This window comes from Bufo gargarizans, unplaced genomic scaffold (genome assembly GCF_014858855.1).
Source record: "Bufo gargarizans isolate SCDJY-AF-19 unplaced genomic scaffold, ASM1485885v1 original_scaffold_1526_pilon, whole genome shotgun sequence".
Taxonomy (NCBI): domain Eukaryota; kingdom Metazoa; phylum Chordata; class Amphibia; order Anura; family Bufonidae; genus Bufo; species Bufo gargarizans.
The window spans coordinates 65708-82642 of NW_025334397.1; the positions used below are offsets into that span (position 1 = coordinate 65708).

The window sequence follows — 16935 nt, forward strand, 5'->3', positions numbered from 1 at the left end:
CCAAATCCGCACCACGGAGTACACAAGGCCAATGCCCATATATTGGGCCTAGGCAGTAGTGATGAGCGGCAGGGGCAATATTTGAATTTGCAATATTTCACGACTATTTTGTAGAATATTCGTAATATATTCTCAAATTCGCGATTATTTTCTTGATTGCGAAAACTGGCAATGTAATATTAGTGTAATGTGCGCTCAATACAGGCCTGGGTCATTTTTGCTACATTTTCAAAGCTGCTAGAAGATCCTGAGACTAGAGAAAATGGTTGGCACGGCAGAAATAAAAAATGGCTTTATATGCAGCTAGAGTGCTCCAACATAATCGGCACTAATGATGCAAATATTTTGGCACAATACGTGATACTTTACATTTTATCAGGTCTGACTACATATTACTGATTGGTGCACTATGTATTGTTGTGACATCACAGCACTATGTCTGTAGCATGCATGTATGGACAGCAGAGAAACAGTAATCCCTATCACACTACCTAACACCCTGCACTGGAACCTATCAGCTACACTGTATCACTATCTAACCTACACTGACTATCTCCCACTAACTATCTGTATTATATATATAAGCTAACTAACTATCTATCTAATGTAGTGTGGAAAGCACAGAGCACAGCAATGACACTACTGTCTCTCTCAGAACTGTAAAAAACTGTAGAAAATGGCTGCTTAAAAAGGTTCTTATATAGTAAGGAGTCAGCAACTTTCCTATTGGTTGCTGGGGATGTTGCTAAGCTCTGACATAGACATTGCTGCCTTCTCATTGGCCCACAAGCAATATTTGCACAAGAAATATTTGCATATGTGCCTCCCACTTGTTAACGGACCGAAAGTAATGGGACAATTGTCTTCTCAGCTGTTCCATGGCCGGTGTGTGTTATTCCCTCAATATCCCAATTACAATGAGCAGATAAAAGGTCCAGAGGTCATTTCCAGTCTGCTATCTGCATTTGGAATCTGTCGCTGTCAACTTTCAAGATGAGATCCAAAGAGCTGTCACTATCAGTGAAGCCATCATTAGGCTGATAAACACAACAAACCCATCAGAGAGATATAAAAAACATTAGGCGCGGCCAAAACAACTGTTTGGAACATTCTTAGGCCACTTTCACACTAGCGTTCAGGGCTCCACTTGTGAGTTCCGTTTGAAGGCTCTCACAAGCGGCCCCGAACGCATCCGTCCAGCCCTAATGCATTCTGAGTGGACGCGGATCCGCTCAGAATGCATCAGTCTGGCAGTGTTTGTCCTCCGCTCCGCTCAGCAGGCGGATACCTGAACGCTGCCCTGGAGTCCAATAATATATGGTTAAGGGGAGGTAATTAATGTCTAATCTGGACAAGGGACGGACAGGTCCTGTGGGATCCATGCCTGGTTCATTTTTATGAACGTCAGCTTGTCCACATTGGCTGTAGACAGGCGGCTGCGTTTGTCTGTAATGACGCCCCCTGCCGTGCTGAATACACGTTCAGACAAAACGCTGGCCGCCGGGCAGGCCAGCACCTCCAAGCCATAAAAGGCTAGCTCTGGCCATGTGGACAATTTAGAGACCCAGAAGTTGAATGGGGCCGAACCATCAGTACGTGGAGGGGTGTGCACACGTACTGTTCCACCATGTTAGTGAAATGTTGCCTCCTGCTAACACGTTGCGTATCAGGTGGTGGTGCAGTTAGCTGTGGCGTGTTGACAAAACTTTTCCACATCTCTGCCATGCTAACCCTGCCCTCAGAGGAGCTGGCCGTGACACAGCTGCCTTGGCGACCTCTTGCTCCTCCTCTGCCTTGGCCTTGGGCTTCCACTTGTTCCCCTGTGACATTTGGGAATGCTCTCAGTAGCGCGTCTACCAACGTGCGCTTGTACTCGCGCATCTTCCTATCACGCTCCAGTGCAGGAAGTAAGGTGGGCACATTGTCTTTGTACCGGGGATCCAGCAGGGTTGCAACCCAGTAGTCCGCATACGTTAAAATGTGGGCAACTCTGCTGTCGTTGCGCAGGCACTGCAGCATGTAGTCGCTCATGTGTGCCAGGCTGCCCAGGGGTAAGGACAAGCTGTCCTCTGTGGGAGGCGTATTGTCATCGTCCTGCGTTTCCCCCCAGTCACGCACCAGTAATGGGCCCGAGCTGCGTTGGATGCCACCCCGCTGTGAACATGCTTCATCCTCATCCTCCTCCACCTCCTCCTCATCCTCGTCCTCCAGTAGTGGGCCCTGGCTGGCCACATTTGTACCTGGCCTCTGCTGTTGCAAAAAAACTCCCTCTGAGTCACTTTGAAGAGACTGGCCTGAAAGTGCTAAAAATTATCCCTCTTTCTCCTCCTCCTCCTGGGCCACCTCCTCTTCCATCATCGCCCTAAGTGTTTTTTCAAGGAGACATAGAAGTGGCATTGTAACGCTGATAACGGTGTCATCGCCACTGGCCATGTTGGTGGAGTACTCGAAACAGCGCAACAGGGCACACAGGTCTCGCATGGAGGCCCAGTCATTGGTGGTGAAGTGGTGCTGTTCTGTAGTGCGACTGACCCATGCGTGCCGCAGCTGAAACTCCACTATGGCCTGCTACTGCTCGCACAGTCTGTCCAGCATGTGCAAGGTGGAGTTTCACCTGGTGGGCACGTCGCATATGAGGCGGTGAGCGGGAAGGCCGAAGTTACGCTGTAGCGCAGACAGGCGAGCAGCAGCAGGATGTGAACGCCGGAAGCGCGAACAGACGGCCCGCACTTTATGCAGCAGCTCTGACATGTCGGGGTAGTTGTGAATGAACTTCTGCACCACCAAATTCAGCACATGTGCCAGGCAAGGGATGTGCGTCAAACCGGCTAGTCCCAGAGCTGCAACGAGATTTCGCCCATTATCGCACACCACTAGGCCGGGCTTGAGGCTCACCGGCAGCAACCACTCGTCGGTCTGTTGTTCTATACCCCGCCACAACTCTTGTGCGGTGTGGGGCCTGTCCCCCAAACATATGAGTTTCAAAATGGCCTGCTGACGTTTACCCCGGGCTGTGCTGAAGTTGGTGGTGAAGGTGTGTGGCTGACTGGATGAGCAGGTCGAAGAAGAGGAGGAGGAAGCCGAGAAGGAGGAGGTGGCAAGAGGAGGCAAAGAATGTTGCCCTGCGATCCCTGGCGGCGGAAGGACGTGCGCCAAATAGCTCTCCGCCTGGGGCCCAGCCGCCACTACATTTACCCAGTGTGCAGTTAGGGAGATATAGCGTCCCTGGCCGTGCTTACTGGTCCACGTATCTGTGGTTAGGTGGACCTTGCCACAGATGGCGTTGCGCAGTGCACACTTGTGCAGGGAAGGCACGGCTCTCTTGGAGAAGTAGTGGCGGCTGGGAACAACATACTGTGGGACAGCAAGCAACATGAGCTGTTTGAAGCTGTCTGTGTCCACCAGCCTAAATGGCAGCATTTCATAGGCCAGTAGTTTAGAAATGCTGGCATTCAGGGCCAGGGATCGAGGGTGGCTAGGTGGGAATTTACGCTTTCTCTCAAATGTTTGTGAGATGGAGAGCTGAACGCTGCCGTGTGACATGGCTGAGTTGCTTGGTGACGGAGGTGGTGGTGTTAGTGGTACATCCCCTGTTTGCTGGGTGGCAGGTGCCAACGTTCCTCCAGAGGCGGAGGAAGAGGCCAAGGCGGCAGCAGCAGAAGAGGTCGAGGCGGCAGCAGCAGAAGAGGTAGCAGGGGGAGCCTGAGTGACTCCCTTGTTATTAAGGTGTTTACTCCACTGCAGTTCATGCTTTGCATGCAGGTGCCTGGTCATGCAGGTTGTGCTAAGGTTCAGAACGTTAATGCCTCGCTTCAGGCTCTGTTGGCACAGCGTGCAAACCACTCGGTCTGCCTTTGGGGTGCTCGGTCCCAGATGGCGGCGGTCAGTAGCAGGCGGAGTCTCTTGGCGGCCAGTGTTCTGCTTTTGCCCACTGCTCCCTCTTTTGCTACGCTGTTGGCTCGGTCTCACCACTGCCTCTTCCTCCGAACTGTGAAAGTCAGTGGCACGACCTTCATTCCATGTGGGGTCTAGGACCTCATCGTCCCCTGCATCGTCTTCCACCCAGTCTTGATCCCTGACCTCCTGTTTAGTCTGCACACTGCAGAAAGACGCAGCAGTTGGCACCTGTGTTTCGTCATCATCAGAGACATGCTGAGGTGGTATTCCTATGTCCTCATCATCAGGAAACATAAGTGGTTGTGCGTCAGTGCATTCTATGTCTTCCACCGCTGGGGAAGGGCTAGGTGGATGCCCTTGGGAAACCCTGCCAGCGGAGTCTTCAAACAGCATAAGAGACTGCTGCATAACTTGAGGCTGAGACAGTTTCCCTGGTATGCATGGGAGTGATGTGACAGACTGATGGGGTTGGTTTTCAGGCGCCATCTGTGCGCTTTCTGCAGAAGACTGGGTGGGAGATAATGTGAACGTGCTGGATCCACTGTCGGCCACCCAATTGACTAATGCCTGTACCTGCTCAGGCCTTACCATCCTTAGAACGGCATTGGGCTCCACCAAATATCGCTGTAAATTATGGCGGCTACTGGGACCTGAGGTAGTTGGTACACTAGGACGTGTGGCTGTGGCAGAACGGCCATGTCCTCTCCCAGCACCAGAGGGTCCACTAACACCACCACGACCATGTCCACGTCCGCGTCCCTTACTAGATGTTTTCCTCATTGTTACCGTTCACCACAATTAGAAAAAAATTATTTGGCCCAATGTATTGAATTCAAATTCAGGCCTTTTTTTACAGACACCTAACACTATATGGCTATCTATTTAGGTACCGTATTACACTAATACAGGCACAGCAGTAACGACAGATTTAGCGGGATATAAATTGTAGGCTTAGTATTTAGGCGCTGGATGACAGGTATACGTTTACGGACAGAATTAGACTGGGATATGCACAGTAGTGTGTGAAGTTATTGTGGATGACCCTATCAGCACCTTCAATCTAATATACCCTTTTATGGATAGATTTAAAGAAGGCCTGATACAGCAGAAACCACTAATTTAGGGAATTGCTAAGTTGGGAATTGTATTTCAACCCAGAACAAAAACTGTGCTTTGACGGACACTAAATAACTTGACCAGCCACAGCAATAACCACAGATTTAGCTGAATATAAATTTGAGGCCTATTATTTAGGCACTGGGTGACAGGTATACGTTTACTGACAGAATTAGACTTGGAAATGCACGGTAGCGTGTGTGTGAAGTTATTGAGGATGACCCTATCCGCACCTTCAATCTAATATACCCTTTTATGGATAGATTTAAAGATAGATTTAAAGGCCTGATACAGCAGAAACCACTGATTTAGGGAATTGCTAAGTTGGGAATTGTATTTCAACCCAGAACAAAAATATATCCTTTGCCAGACAGCAGACAGTATTACAATTGGCTGGCCACAGCTGAAACACCAGATTTAGGGTATTGCTATTTTGCCAATTGTATTTCACCCCTCAATAAAATAGAAAGCACTGCCAAGCCCCTGATGTAGGATATAGCAAAAAAAATAACCACACTATTGATGGTTAAATGTACTTGGTGGCAGCTTGTGCTGGCGCACCACAAGACACAAAATGGCCACCGATCACCCCAGAAAAAGGTGACTGAAAAATGCTCTGGGCAGACTAAAAACAGTGAGCAATTAAATAGCAGCAGTTCAATGATCCACAGCTGCAGATCGATCACTGAATTAAGTGTTTTTGATGAGTTAATCACTGCCTAATCTCGCCCTAACAGCAGCAGCTGCAACCTCTCCCTACACTGATGCACTGGCCAATCACAGCCATGCCAATAGTAGGCATGACTGTGACGGCCTCTTGGGGCAAGTAGTATGACGCTTGTTAATTGGCTGCTTTGCAGCCTTTCAAAAAGCGCCAAGAAAGCGACGAACACCGAACCTGAACCCGGACTTTTACGAAAATGTTCGGGTTCGGGTCCGTGTCACGGACACCCCAAAATTCGGTACGAACCCGAACTATACAGTTCGGGTTCGCTCATCCCTATTCATAAGTAAAATTTTTAGCTAGATCATTGGAAATCAAGGATTACCTTTTTGTTTCCCTTCATGCAGCCATGTTTTCCATAGATGAACAAATCCTTATAATCTATATATCATTCTATATAACTATTTATAACCGATCCTCTATACTTTATAGTGCCTTTGCTTAAAGACCCTAAAGTCATTGCTGGATTAATAACTGGAATCATCATCGTTGTTTCTGCAATTCTCTTGGGAATCGTCTTCCTGGTGAGGAGGAAAAAGAAAGCTGAACCAAGTAAGTATTAGCCATAGCTTAGTCTTGAGGTGATCAGCTTATGTTATGCAGAGAGGCTGCATCCGACATTCTGCAGAACCAGCCGCGTCCTCCCACCTTTTTATGGCGTCTTGTAAATACAACCCCTTTAGTTAGCCATTATGTTATACAATGATAAACTCCTGTAGGCTCAGGACAAGGGGATGTTTATAACATGCAGGTGCAGATCCTCCAGGGTAGAACACTAGTGATGTCACTAACTACATATCCCCGAATTTACTGCCTGCCATATCTTCCAGGAGGCAATCGGTGGAGATGCAGAAAATCACTACAGGGCTCCCTAATCATTTGCAGGTTAGACAAACCAAACGTCCTGTTATGCAAGAGCAGGAGTCAGCAACCTTCAGCACTCCAGCTGATGCGTAACCATAACTGTAGTGTCCTGGACCAGGGGCTACCTTTACGTTATTACATTTGTGCACATTTGCCCCTGTTTCCCCTATGCAAAGTCAGCAACTTCATACTTAATTTCACTTTAAAGGGTCAACTTGCACTGACTTTCACACTAGCGGCAGCCTTCTCCGGCAGCTTGTTCCGGTAGGGGAACAGCCTGCCGGATCCGTGGGATCCGTGCTGCCGCTAGTGCACTGTGCCGCCGGAGGTCCGCTCCGGCCCCATTGACTATGGGGGCGGAGGTCCTGTCGTAGCATGGCAAACATGCCCAGAGGCAGCCGGAATAAAACTACGACATCCGGAGAAGGCTGCCGCTAGTGTGAAAGTAGCCTTATACTGTTTAATGCTGTGTAACTGCATTTCATATGCATGGTGTGATAGATATCCTGTTACCTGGTACTGTGGAAAGGGTTAATGAATACTAAGAGACTTGTGGTACTTTCTAGCTAATAATGAGAAGCTAGTAATTTTCCAAAGTTACCATAAGGGTTAAATGGAAGGGAAAAGCCAGATTTGTTTACCTCCAAAACCAGACAGTCTGACCTTTTGAATGTCTGGTTTTAGCTCTGTTGTTTGTCTGGAAAAACTGCTGTGTCATTGTTGTTGAGTGTCATTGAAGTTCTACTGCAACTGTATGGGAGACGGAAAGCGTAACAATGTATTTGCTTGTGCTACTTTCACAGTAGCGTTATTCTTTTCTGGCATTGAGTTCCGTCCAAGGGGCTCAATACCGGAAAAGAACTGATCAGTTTTATCCCCATGCATTCGGAATGGAGAGCAGTCCGTTCAGGATGCATCAGGACGTCTTCAGTTCAGTCTTTTTGACTTTTCAGGAGGGAGATAATAACGCAGCATGCTGCGGTTTTATCTCCGCCCAAAATTCCAGAACACTTGCCGGCATGCCAGATCCGTCATTTTTTCCCGATGATGTGCCTTAATGCTGAGTGCTTTGGGAAAACGGATCCGGCATTGCGGTCTGCGCATGCTCAGACCGCAAAAAATGTTAAAAAAATGAATGCCGGATCCATTTTTCCGGATGCCACCGGAGAGACGGACCTGGCATTTTAATGCATTTGTCAGACGGATCAGGATCCTGATCCGTATTACAAATGCCATCAATTTGCATACGTTTTGACGGTTCCGGCAGGCAGTTCCGGCGATGGAACTGCCTGCCAGAACCCTCTGCCGCAAGTGTGAAAGTACCCTAAGATGAAGGATTTATCGCTGTAACCATCCCTATTACCAACATCTTCTTGATACAAACTGTAATTTTTCAATGAAGTCCTTTGTTTCCGATTCCACCATTACTGACCTCACGGTGATATCGAGACAATATGACGCATCTTTAATATTTGTTTCTCCAAGGTAGCTTGAATAACCATCCATCAAATAGCAAAACGGCAAGTGAAGGTATGTCATTTATATGTTTGTAATTGTTTACTAACTTATTCATATTTTCACTTTGTTCATTTATTAATGTATTCTTTAGGGAAGGGGAGGAGTGTGAGTGGCCTTTCTGAGGGTTCGATACTGATGTCTTATCCACAGGATAGGTCATCAGTATGTGATTGGTGGGGGTCCGACTGTCATTCCTGTCGATCAGCTGTTTGACGAGGCTGCAGTGACTTGGTGAGCACTTCGGCCTCCTTGAAGGTTACCAAGCACAGCGCCGTCCATTTCATAGTGCCTCTTCATATAGCTGATACTGATGACCTATCCAGATACTAGTTCACTAGTATCTCACATTTGGACAACCCCTTTAAATATAAAAGTGAAAATGAAGCCAGGCTGCTGATCATTGCCGTTATGGCTTCTAAAATCCCTGGAAATTTGCTGATTTAGGTGGAAAAGTTGCATCTGGCCATCAGCGAAATACATGGACAAGCCATAGAAGAATAAAATGAAACAGCTTTCGGGTCTGGATCATCGAGGCATCCCAAAGGGCATATGGCCAGACATTGTCCTGATGTGACAACCCATTTAAAGAAACAGAATAACAAATGTCTAAAGTAAAATTGTAGAATTTGACCTCTTGTCCGCAGGACCTATACAGCGGCATACAGAGCAGATTTACTCAGACTGGTGCTTTATACAGAACTCTTAAGGCCCCCATACACATTACACTATGGTCATCCAAACCAGCCGTATTCTAAAGCACATGGGGTGCTCCCAATTCTCCTCTGACAAGAGAAACAGCTGTTGAAGGTGTGTGGACCCCTTTAGTAAATTTCTGAAATTTTTTCTAACCCACTTTAATACTTTTCTTCCAGAAATTTATGCAAATATTCCAAGAACCAGGAACAGCAACAGAACTTGTGTTGCCATGGAGGTGAGTATTAGTCCCCCCCGCCCCATGTACAGACCTAGATCCAGAATACCCCCAGGATATTTGCAGTTATAGCTGGGCCAACACCTAGCATTCTCCATTTATGCTCCAGAATGTTATTAAAGGGGTTTACAGGACTAGAAAAACATGGCTGTTTTTCTTTTTTCCCCCAAAAACAGTGGTATACCTGACAACAGCTCATGTTGTTGTTACAAACAATCTTCCGCTGATATAACCAGCTCTGTTGGTGAAGGAGTTGGCCAGCTTGTGCTACAACGGCTAGTTGATCTTCATGGCTTTTTCAGCTGCACTCCTCTTCCTCCCTCACTATCTGAACTCTGTTAACACCCAGCGTTTGCTGCAAAGAGAAAATTTCCTCCAGTTCTTATGTCCATATTTTTCACCCTATAAGACGCACTTGTTTTCCCCCCAGAGTGGAAGAATGTTAGTGTGTCCTATGGGGCGAATACCAATGAGCGCTTCCATTATGGAAGTGCCCATTAGTACAGGAGGATCGGGGAGCGGTAAATGCAATGCTCCCTGTGCGGGTTTTGTACTCGCCACACTGTGCTGTGATCTGCGCACAGAGTGAAGATGTCAGCACGCTCTGTGACATCACACTGTGCGATGTCGGGTCACAGCACAGCGCGGCAGGAAGACCAGTAAGAGCGCTGGATATTAGGAGAGGCGGTGGTGTCCTGAGCAGGAGAGATCTAGCGTTTTAGTTTTCCGATATTGAGATCCGTCATAGGGACTCAATACCGGAAAGAAACGCTTCAGTTTTGTCCTCATTCATTGTCAATGGAGACAAAACGTAACTGACCAGAACGGAGCGCTCCAAAATGCATTCCGCTCCGTTTAGTTGCGTTCCCATACCGGAGAGCAAACCGCAACATGTTTTAGTTTTCTTTCCGTCCTGGGATGCGAAGCAAGACGGATCCGGCATGACCCCCACTGATCAGTTTTCTCTGCCACAATCTGCCACAATAGAAAACGGATCCGTCCCCCACTGACTTTCAATGGAGTTCATGAAGGATCCATCTTGGCAATGTTAAAGATAATACAACCGGATCTGTTCAGAACGGATGCAGACGGTTGTATTATCAGTAACGGAAGCGTTTTTGCTGAACCCTGCCGGATCCAGTAAAAACGCTAGCGTTAAAAGTCGCCTTAATCCAGTAAAATTGCCACTGGATCATGTGCCGGTGGATATCCATAATCCTGCAAAGAAAGAAGTGTTCTGGATGCTGAGGTTCTCCATGCTGCACCCGAACAGAATAAAGGAGCTACAGAAAAGCTGAAATCCTTGAAACTGATGAAAAGAAAAATAACAGTGACAGTGAATAGTAAAATGAATTATTACCCCCTAAAAAGGAGTTTGTAACATAACAGTGACATCTGCTGGTGGCCGGAGAAAACACAAGTCAGGTACAAAGTGAATTTTGAGTTTTCAGTTTATGGTCCATTGTGGCATCCATAGTTTTAGTAGCACAGAGGACTGAGGCTACTGCATCATTTAATGATTGCTGTTTATTACTGTAATCCATCAACTGACTGTGGGGAATTCACCGCGGGGCAAAGTCCAATCCTTTTCTATATTTGATGTCTATTGTCCTGGGTTCCCACAGATTGGTGGTGCCTGAATGAGGCAGCATGACCCACCAAGGTGGTCATACTGAAAGACCACCCGATACTGGCGAGGCTTCACATGGTGTGTTTTCTGTTTTGTGGGGTATTTTTCTTTTATATTAATACAAATTATGTAATTCAGCATTTAGCTCCTGATCCATGTCCTTCATGAGGTTCATGATACTGTTCTGGTGGAGCAGGCTGATGTCACTGGCACTACTAAACTTGTATCCCAAACTATTGGTGGCTGTTCCATCTGCAGGACATAAAGGCTTATGTACAGGAGTATGGATATCTCCCTGGCCGATTAATAAACCTGAAGGAAAGCGTTAGAGAACATTTATGTTACTCAGCAGATGTGGACCTGCTGTGTCTACTGAACAGATTTGACTTGAGGCTTCTCCTAAGGTCATTATTCATCCTTTAACCACTGTACATGGATCTGGACTTCTGTGCAGGGGAACCACCAGTCTGCCACCTCCTGGAGTATTCTCTGTTCAGTGACAGCTGACCCATGGAGGTCAAGAGACACTGGTGCAGAACACATTGGGTCCAGGAAAAAGCCATAGTCAGGGACAAACCAAGGTCAGGAAACGCAGAGTTCATGTAATCCAAAGTCAGTCCGAGCATCAAGGCAGGCAGCTCAGAGTTCCCCTGTACAGAGTTCAGACAGAGGTCAGGTTAAGAAGCATAGGCTCAAAACCAGAGACAGGCATAAGTCAGTACACAGGGGAGTCTCTAGACAAGATATACAACTTTGTAGGAAACTAGACAACAAGAACCTATTGCACAGGAACACTCCCACTGAGGAAGGTGCTTTAAATACCCTAGGGTAGAACAAGAAGAAGAACAAGTTGCAGGCATGCTGGCCCTTTAATAGCTGGAGAGAGTGCGCACGTGTCCTAAGAGCAGGGAGAAGCAGAGCCACCAGGAACCAGGCCTCAGCCTGTGTGGGGTGGACAGAGCAACGCAACCCCAGTAGCCCTGCCTGCCAGGAAGGTGCAGAGGGTTTCCTGCGAGCACTGGGTGCCGGGTGAGCAGAGCAGGCAACCAACTGAGCACTCTGGTAGCTGTGACCAAGAGGGACAGTTTAGCAAAGCATTGCCTCCATTTTTGTGGCAGAAAATAAAGTTGCAAATTTTGGCGCATACCATATTTGTGTCATCATTGCAAACGTTTTGCTCTTCTGACACTTCAAAAATGTTAAGAAAGGCGGGAGGGACTTCCCATGGTCCAGCAAATTTACTATCATTTTCAAAAGAAACTGGAGTAAATTATAGTTCAAATCTTTTACTTATTGGCTAACATGTGTCTAGAGATGTGTCTAATTTATTAGGAGACTTGGGCTTCTTCATAAATTAGCCATATCTCACCCCAGTGCGCAGAGGATCAAGACTGCTTAGGAAACTCCAGTCTTGATTGATCTCCCCCGTTGGGTCTGATCGAGGTTCTCAGTTTGTCATTTTCTTGTGCTTATCATCAGACTGATTGGGTCCCGTTCCTAATTCTGGCAGAGTTTGCTCTTCATAATGAGTATGAAGAGTCTGTAACTATATCTAGATCTTCAGTGATTGTGGTTTTCATCTTTATTTTTATTTAACTCAAGGTTCCTTCTAAACTAGGCCCAAAATTCATAGGTCCCAGAGAAAGTTAATCCAGAGCCTTCCATCCTCATTCAGAATACCCGACATACAGTATTTCACATGTGCCTTCCCTGAAGACCAGGTCTGTCTAAAGCTAGCCATACGGTATAGCTGCCGAATGAACAATTGTTTAGCCTCTCGACTCCTCCATACACTTACATCTTCAATTCGGCCAAGCATAAAAACAGTATGTTGTCAAAGGGGAGAGAAGAGAGCGCCACTGCCTGACACTTCTACTACTTTGGTTCATCCCAGTAAAAGACCAGCGCCTCCTGTTTTGGTTAAAAGGGTTTTCCAAGACTTTTTAACTGTTAGCCTATCCTCAGGATAGGTCATCAGTATCTGATTGGTGGCAGTCCAACACCCGACACCCCTGCCGATGAGCTGTTTGAGAATGCCACAATGCACCTGTGACTGTAGCAGCCTTCTCCTGGCCTACCAAGCACAGTGCCGTACATTGTATAGTGGGTGTGCTTGGTATCACGGCTCAGCCCAATTAACTTGAATGGGGCTAAGCTGTTCCTAGGCCACATGACCGATGAACATGACATCATATGGCCTAATCTAAGGCCGCTGTGCTTACAGGAGCACCAATGCTTTCCCAAACAGCTGATCGGCGGGGTCCCAGGTGACAAACCTCCACTGATAAGAAACTGATGACTTCTTTAAAGGTTGGCTTGAATTTGAGGTACAGTAAATTCTAGATGGCCATTTTGTCAGGCATTTACTACAATATTTGCTTCAATGGCAAGGTTACAGGCCAGAGGAGACATCTTGGGTGCCTAGGAGTCTGATAAACGCTGATAGTCTTATTAATAAATTTGACTTAAAATTCCTGTAAGCCAAGACTTAAGTATCCAGAGGTCCCTTGTAGAAGAGGGGGTACTGTCACCAACTTTCCCGTCGCTGGCATCCTCAATGATATAGACTGACTGTTTGGCCAGCAGGGGGGTTGCACAGTCGTTTTGCCAGTTGTTCTCTATGGTTATTCACCTCAACTGTTCCTCTGTCACTCTCTGTATTCTGACATGCCTCCTAGCTGGTGCTCATAAGTAAGACTTCATTTTCCTCCAGCTCTCTGAGCCGTTTTGTCCAGGCCTGGCTATATATTCCAGGATTATTTGCCAATTATTAGGTTTCCTATGTCGTTTAGTATTTGTTAACTTTACTCTTGACTACATCTTCTGGATTAAGCCTTGACTGACTGAGTGCCGGCACCTGATTCTTGGAATGTTTCTCGGAGATGCTTCTGTTTTGCCCTTTTCTACTTGTTCTAAACCACCAGCTGACCATTCTCCCTCTGTGTACTCTGTCAGTTGGAGGCCACTCTGCCGACATAACCTTAACTTTACAGAAGTCCATCCTGCCTAGTCATAGGCTCTGGCGAAGATGAGATGAGCAAATCAATTCTAATTTAATCAGATTTGTCACAAATTTTGCATAAATATTTCTTCCAAATAAATCCAAAGTTTTGGCAATTCACTTTGGCCATTTTACCTTTTAAAATTCAGAACACTGGTGAGGAAAACGGGGCAAGAAATATGAAAATGGAGAATGAAATGACACCAGGTTGGGACCTGGCAATAATGGTTTGCAGTCAACCTGAGAGCCAATCAGGAGGGAGGATATTGGCTGGTCCGTCAGGCTCTATGATGGCTCTGAAGCACAGATGCCATTGTGAGCCAATCCACTGAGGTGATAGGACGTGTCTCCACACAAGAAGACATTTTAGGGTCCTGCAGGGACTAGGTAGAAAGTCAGGTTTTATCATTCGGGACACTATAGGGGCAGTTAGTGCTGTGTGACCGTAGCCAGGGCTGGAGCTGTTCATAATTTTATGTCCTGCACTGGACAAGACACATGAGCTTGTAAAGGGCATCTGTCAGCAGTTCTGTACCTATGACACTGGCTGACCTGTTAGAGCTGAACCCGGACATCCCGCCATTTTCACCCCGGCAGCCCCCCTGACTTGAGCATCGGAGCAGTTCATGCTCCGATGCTCTCCTTTGCCCTGCGTTAAATTGCACAGGGCAAAGGCATTTTTAGGAGTTCCGGTGACGTACCGGGGCTCTCCATGGGGCTGACAGGAACCCCGGTGACGTCACCGGCACTGATGGGCGGAAGTTACCGCCCAGCAGTGTGTTATTGAAAACAAAAGAGCCCGTGCCCTGCACGGTTTAGCGCAGGGCACGGGAACGCATCGGAGCATGAGATACTCCGATGCTAGGCTCCCGGGGTGAAAATAAGGGTATGTCCGGGTTCAGCTCTGAACCCGGACAACCCCTTTAAGGCATCTGTGTTGGTCCCATGTTCATATGTGTAGCCATTGCTGAGAAAAAGTTTTAATATATGCAAATGAGCCTCTAGGAGCAATGGGGGTGTGGTCATTACACCTAGAGGTTCAGCTCTCTTTGCAATTGACGAACCCTCTGCACTTTGAGTGACAGAGCCAGGTAGTGTAAACATTATAATGCGTGGCCTTGTCTCTCTGCATCAGATGCAGAGAGAGCAGAGCCTGTAGGTGTAACAGCAACTAGAGGCTCATTTGCATATGCGGGCACATATGAACATGGGACCAACACAGATGCCTTCAGCTGCCAAGCGCACATGCAACAGGTCAGCCAGCGTCAAAGGGACTAGGGATGAGTGGACCCGTGGACGTTTGGGTTAACCAGATTCGGCCAAACTTCGGGTCAAAGTTCAGGTTTGGGGCCCGAACTTGAGCCGTACTCGGACCCAAGCCTGAGCGGCATTGAAGTCAATGGGGACCCGAACTTTGGTGCACTAAAATAGCTGTAATATAGTTGTAAGTAAAGACTAGAGGGCTGCAAAAGGAAGCAACATGGGGGTAAGAGCAAGATAATTGCCCTGCAAACAAATGTGGATGGGGAAATGACTTAAAATAATATAGAATATAAATAAAATAAAAAATTATAATCTTAGGAGGCAGAGGTCAAAGAGGAGTGGGAGGTTGAGGAGGCATTGAACGTGGCAGTGTAGGTGGAAGCGGCGGTGGAAGAGGAAGAGGTAGCCAACATTGTTTTTGTTGTTTTTTTTCCCCTTTATTTTTTTATACATTTGGGAAGGCTCCCACAGAGTGGCTGGGTGTGACCGGTATACTTCCTGTGGGTTCCATAAATGGTTCATTTTAATGAACGTGAGCTTGTCCACATTGGATGTGGACAGGCGGCAGCGCTTGTCTGTGATCACCCCCACCCACTGATCTAACAGACAGATTAATTATATTAATTTCCCTGCCACGTATAAAGTGCAGGTGTACATCACATCAAAAATGTGTATATGTCACCTACCGTACTAACAGACAGATTAACTATTATGTTTCTGTGTCAGGGGTACAAAGACGGTGCATTGCATCCACATAAAATTGCTATAGATCACCCACAGAATTAACAGCCAGATTTATTATTATACTTTTGTGTCAGGAGTAGGGATGAGCGAACTCGAACTGTATAGTTCGGGTTCGTACCGAATTTTGGGGTGTCCGTGACACGGACCCGAACCCGGACATTTTCGTAAAAGTCCGGGTTCGGGTTCGGTGTTCGTCGCTTTCTTGGTGCTTTTGTGACGCTTTCTTGGCGCTTTTTGAAAGGCTGCAAAGCAGCCAATCAACAAGCGTCATACTACTTGCCCCAAGAGGCCATCACAGCCATACCTACTATTGGCATGGCTGTGATTGGCCAGAGCACCATGTGACCCAGCCTCTATTTAAGCTGGAGTCACATAGCGCCGCCCGTCACTCTGCTCTGATTAGCGTAGGGAGAGGTTGCGGCTGCGACAGTAGGGCGAGATTAGGCAGATTAACTCCTCCAAAGGACTTGATTAATCGATCGATCTGCAGCTGTGGATCATTGAGCTGCTGATCCTCAATTGCTCACTGTTTTTAGGCTGCCCAGACCGTTTGTCAGTCACTTTTTTCTGGGGTGATCGGCGGCCATTTTGTGTCTTGTGCGGTGCTGCGACCAAGTGCATCCAAGCTGCGACCAAGTGCATTTAACCCTCAATGGTGTGGTTGTTTTTTGGCTAAAGCCTACATCAGGGTGAAGCTGTCACACCAAGTGCATTTAACCAGCAATAGTCTGTTTATTTTTTGGCCATATACTAAATCAGGGGCAAGCTGCGCCCGTCACCAAGTGCATTTAACCCTCAATGGTGTGGTTGATTTTTGGCTAAAGCCTACATCAGGGTGAAGCTGTCACACCAAGTGCATTTAACCAGCAATAGTGTGGTTATTTTTTGGCCATATCCCAGTCTAATTCTGTCACTAAATCCATACCGGTCACCCAGCGCCTAAATACTAGGCCTCAAATTTATATCCCGCTAAATCTCTCGTTACCGCTGTACTGTTGTGGCTGGGAAAGTTATTTAGTGTCCGCCAAAGCACATTTTTTGTTCTGGGTTGAAATACAATTCCCAATTTAGCAATTTCATAATTTAGTGGTTTCTGCTATATCAGAGCTATTTGAAATCTATCCCTAAAAGGGTATATAATATTCAAGGTGCACATAGGGTCATTCAGAATAACTTCACACACACGCTACTGTGCATTTCCAAGTCTAATTCTGTCACTAAATCCATACCGGTCACCCAGCGCCTAA

At 46.9% G+C, this 16935-nt stretch overlaps 1 protein-coding gene across 1 annotated transcript in view; it reads left to right on the forward strand.

The window, feature by feature from the left end:
• The window catches only part of LOC122923372 (sialic acid-binding Ig-like lectin 7), a 54761-nt gene that overhangs the window by 28464 nt on the left and 9362 nt on the right, over positions 1-16935 (forward strand). Inside the window, exons 5-7 of the mRNA XM_044274162.1 lie at positions 6170-6289; positions 8087-8131; positions 8992-9050. Of these exons, the coding sequence (XP_044130097.1) occupies positions 6170-6289; positions 8087-8131; positions 8992-9050 (224 nt within the window). The remainder of the gene's footprint in view (positions 1-6169; positions 6290-8086; positions 8132-8991; positions 9051-16935) is intronic.